Source organism: Palaemon carinicauda, unplaced genomic scaffold (assembly GCF_036898095.1).
Source record: "Palaemon carinicauda isolate YSFRI2023 unplaced genomic scaffold, ASM3689809v2 scaffold2195, whole genome shotgun sequence".
In the NCBI taxonomy this organism is placed as follows: Eukaryota; Metazoa; Arthropoda; class Malacostraca; order Decapoda; family Palaemonidae; genus Palaemon; species Palaemon carinicauda.
Genome location: NW_027169805.1, coordinates 20,650 through 25,840, shown reverse-complemented (window position 1 = coordinate 25,840; position 5,191 = coordinate 20,650). Strand labels below are relative to the sequence as shown.

The window sequence follows — 5,191 nt, the reverse complement described above, 5'->3', positions numbered from 1 at the left end:
AATAAGATACGACAACCATGGGATGTTTCCAATAGGATACGACAACCATGGGATGTTTCCAATAAAATACCACAACCATGGGACGTTTCCAATAGGATAACACAACCATGGGACGTTTCCAATAAAATACCACAACCATGGGGACGTTTCCAATAGGATACGACAACCATGGGACGTTCCCAATAAGATACCACAACCATGGGACGTTTCCAATAAGATATGACAACCATGGGACGTTTCCAATAGGATACGACAACCATGGGATGTTTCCAATAGGATACGACAACCATGGGACGTTTCCAATAGGATACCACAACCATGGGATGTTTCCAATAGGATACGACAACCATGGGATGTTTCCAATAGGATACGACAACCATGGGACGTTTCCAATTGGATACCACAACAATGGGACGTTTCCAATAGGATACGACAACCATGGGGCGTTTCCAATAGGATAACACAACCATGGGACGTTCCCAGTAGGATAACACAACCATGGGACGTTTCCAATAGGATAACACAACCATGGGACGTTTCCATAGGATAACACAACCATGGGACGTTTCCAATAGGATACGACAACCATGGGACGTTCCCAATAAGATACCACAACCATGGGACGTTTCCAATAAGATATGACAACCATGGGACGTTTCCAATAGGATACGACAACCATGGGACGTTTACAATACGATATGACAACCATGGGACGTTTCCAATAGGATACGACAACCATGGGACGTTTCCAATAGGATACCACAACCATAGGACGTTTCCAATAGGATATGACAACCATGGGACTTTTCCAATAGGATACGACAACCATGGGGCGTTTCCAATAAGATACAACAACCATGGGATGTTTCCAATAGGATACGACAACCATGGGATGTTTCCAATAGGATACGACAACCATGGGACGTTTCAATAGGATAATACACCCATGGGACGTTTCCAATAAGATACCACAACCATAGGACGCTTCCAAAAGGATACGACAACTATGGGAGGTTCCCAATAGGATACCACAACCATGGGACATTTCCAATAGGATATGACAACCATGGAACGTTCCCAATAGGATAACACAACCATGGGACGTTTCCAATAGGATAACACAATCATGGGACGTTTCCAATAGGATAACACAACCATGGGACGTTTCCAATAGGATAGCACAACAAAGGGACGTTTCCAAAAGGATACCACAACCATGGGACGTTTCCAAAAGGACACCACCACCATGGGACGTTTCCAATAGGATACGACAAACATGGGGCGTTTCCAATAGGATACGACAACCATGGGACTTTTCCAATAAAATAACACAACCATGGGACGTTTCCAATAGCATAGGACAACCATAGGACGTTTCCAATAGGATACCACAACCATGGGACGTTTCCAATAGGATACGACAAACATGGGGCGTTTCCAATAGGATACGACAACCATGGGACTTTTCCAATAGGATAAGACAACCATGGGGCGTTTCCAATAAAATAACACAACCATGGGACGTTTCCAATAGGATAGGACAACCATAGGACGTTTCCAATAGGATACCACAACCATGGGACGTTTCCAATAGGATACGACAACCATGGGACGTTCCCAATAGGATACCACAACCATGGGACGTTTCCAATAGGATAAGACAACCATTGGACGTTCCCAATAGGATACGACAACCATGGGACGTTTCCAATAGGATACCACAACCATGGGACGTTTCCAGTAGGATACCACAACCATGGGACGTTTCCAATTGGATACCACAACCATGGGGTGTTTCCAATAGGATACGACAACCATGGGACGTTTCCAATAGGATACGACAACCATGGGACGTTTCCAATAGGATACGACAACCATAGGACGTTTCAAATAGGATAACACAATCATGGGACGTTTCCAATAGGATACCAAAACCATGGGATGTTTCTAATAGGATACCGCAACCATGGGACGTTTCCAATAGGATACCCTAACCATGGGACGTTTCCAATGGGATAGGACACCCATGGACGTTTCCAATAGGATACCACAACAATGGAACGTTTCCAATAGGATACCACAACAATGGAACGTTTCCAATAGGATACCACAACAATGGGACGTTTCCAATCGGATACCACAACAATGGGACGTTTCCAATCGGATACCACAACAATGGGACGTTTCCAATAGGATACCACAACAATGGAACGTTTCCAATCGGATACCACAACAATGGGACGTTTCCAATCGGATACCACAACAATGGGACGTTTCCAATAGGATACCACAACAATGGGACGTTTCCAATCGGATACCACAACAATGGGACGTTTCCAATAGGATACCACAACAATGGAACGTTTCCAATAGGATACCACAACAATGGGACGTTTCCAATCGGATACTACAACAATGGGACGTTTCCAATAGGATACCACAACCATGGGACGTTTCCAATAGGATACCACAACCATGAGAGAATAGAAAATAGAAAATTCTGTCTGACTAACTTGCTTGATTCGAGGTAAAGTTGGACTCACACTAGGCTTTTATTTTCGCAATCAGCTGTCCAAAATTGAAAGCACGAGATGTTGCGTAGGAGTTGTAGCGTCACATTACGATATCGCAGCTGTACAGGTAGGAGGTTGGCCAGGGCACCAGCCACCCGTTGAAATACTACCGCTAGAGAGTTATAGGGCCCTTCGACTGGCCAGACAGTACTACATTGATCATTCTCTCTGGTTACGGTTCACTTTCCCATTGCCTACACATACACCGAATAGTCTGGCATATTCTTTACAGATTTTCTTCTGTCCTCATACACCTGACAACACTGAGATTACCAAACGATTCTTCTTGACCCAAAGGGTCACTGAACTGTAGTTGTTCAGTGGCCACTCTCCTCTTGGCAAGGGTAGAAGAGACTCTGTAGCTATGGTAAGCAGCTCTTCTAGGAGAAGGACACTCCAAAATCAAACCATTGTTCTCTAGTCTTAGGTAGTGCCATAGCCTTTGTACCATGGTCTTCCACTGTCTTGGGTTAGGGTTGTAGCTTAGCAAATAATAATAATAACAATAGCTTCCCGACTGGACGGGAAACAGCTCATAAAACTGCGAGCATGACGTCAGATGTAAACACACAAGATGGCGGCTGGAAATAGGACGTGTTCTTGCTTGGTAATCTTGGGTTCAACAGGCCTCAAGAGATAATAAAAATCTGCTTTGTTCATCCTCAGGAAGTTGTAAAATTCTTCAATTCACGTAATATACCAGTAACAAATATTACTGCAATAGAAATTTCTTGGCACCATGATATCAGCTGATCGGTTTTGCTTAAATTTTCCCCATTTGCTCCTCGAACTGCTCCTTTCGCTCGCCATCATCGGCTGAAGGTTGGCGAAAACCACGAGCAAGAATAACGAGCAAGAAGTGAGAGTTAGGCCAATATACATCACATTAACATACATCAGTCTGTTGACTTTCAAGACCTCCATCTTGCTCTCTATGATTTGAGACAAGCAGCCAATTGACGGATGAGTGACGGGTGACAAGGTCCGGCTGTCCTGTCGCTGACGGGTTGTGTGACGGCTGCCTTAATTTGGCTGTTGAGTGGCCCTGCTAACCGGGTTGCAATGCGACGCTGATGTGAATGATTTGCAATGTGCAATGCCGTCCCATGTCATATTTGGAAAGGCAAGGCAGTGCAAAATGGGAGGTGGTAATTAAAGTGAAGAGTTCGTTATTAGATAATAAAAGTGAAAATTGAGATTAGTTATTTTCGAGAAAGTATTTAAGCAAAAATAACTCTCTCTCTCTCTCTCTCTCTCTCTCTCTCTCTCTCTCTCTCTCTCTCTCTCTCTCACATATATACACACACACAGACACACACACACACACACACACACACATATATTATATATATATATATATATATATATATATATATTCATATCATTATTATTACTTGCTAAGCTACAACCCTAGTTGGAAAAGCAGGATGCTATAAGTCCAGGGGTTCCAACAGGGAAAATAGCCCAGTGAGGAAAGGAAACAAGGAAAAATAAAATATTTTAAGAAAATCAACAATATTAAAATAAATATCACTTTATAAACTATAAAAACTTTAACAAAACAAGAGGAAGAGAAATAAGATATAATATAGAACAGAGTGTTTGTGTGTGTGTGTGTGTGTGTAAGTGTATACGTACATGAATCCAAATTTGTATAGTTATATAATTTTTTCAAAATTTTAGTATGGCCAGTCAATTATGATTGACAGCTACTCCAGCAATAGTAGACAGTACTACGGCAATACTGCTATTATACGAAGTGCCGATAGATTTGGATTCCAGTGAAGTGTACCTTAATAAAGAGGATCGCCAAAAGGAAGGTTGTGAATCCCTTGGGAGAGGAAACTACCCTTCATCTCATAGCTAACAACAATCACACGTGCCAAGTCCGTACGTTTAATCCAATTACTGAGGGAAGTAGCAAAGAAGGTAGAATTACGGTACAGAACAATTCGTGGGACGAAATTAAGTCTAAAATGCAGATGAGCCTGTTTCTTGAGCCAATACCAACTAGCCTTCCTAAATCCTATGGAACACTGAGATATGAAAACGAAGATATTCTAGTTGCTTCTGCTGGTAAGAAAGACACCAAAACGTGTTCGATTTTTGTTAAATGTTTTGCAAAAAGCAAAAATTAGTGCAGCCTGCATACCAAGTTAAGAGGACCATCAACATTTAAGGGTTGTAGATCACCTTGGCTGGTAATCGCCAGACTGGGGTTAAAGTCCCCCTGAAACTTGTTAGTTCTTTTGGTCGCTGCAGCCTCATCATTCACGTGAAGGGCCGAGAGAGAGAGAGAGAGAGAGAGAGAGAGAGAGAGAGAGAGAGAGAGAGAGAGAGAGAGAGAGAGAGAGAGAGAGAGAAGCTAATAAAATACGCATTCACAAAATATAACTTTCTAATATGACTTGGACAGTCTGAGAGAGAGAGAGAGAGAGAGAGAGAGAGAGAGAGAGAGAGAGAGAGAGAAGAGAGAGAGAGAGAGAGAGGGGAGAGAGAGAGAGAGAGAGAGAGAGAGAGCAATAAAAAAACAATCGGACATGAGCACAACTTAAAACACATTGGTCCGTAGGCGTGTGATCGACTCCAGGTCGAAAAAAAGGGCGTCGATTGTTATA

The 5,191-nt window shown here is 42.6% G+C and overlaps 1 protein-coding gene across 1 annotated transcript; it reads right to left on the bottom strand.

Annotated features, from left to right (window-relative positions):
* Positions 1-927: 927 nt before the first annotated feature.
* On the bottom strand, positions 928-1,908 carry LOC137636055 (foot protein 1 variant 2-like). The gene has a single exon (XM_068368481.1). The coding sequence runs from the start codon at positions 1,906-1,908 to the stop codon at positions 928-930; it is 981 nt and encodes a 326-aa protein (XP_068224582.1).
* Positions 1,909-5,191: the final 3,283 nt, after the last annotated feature.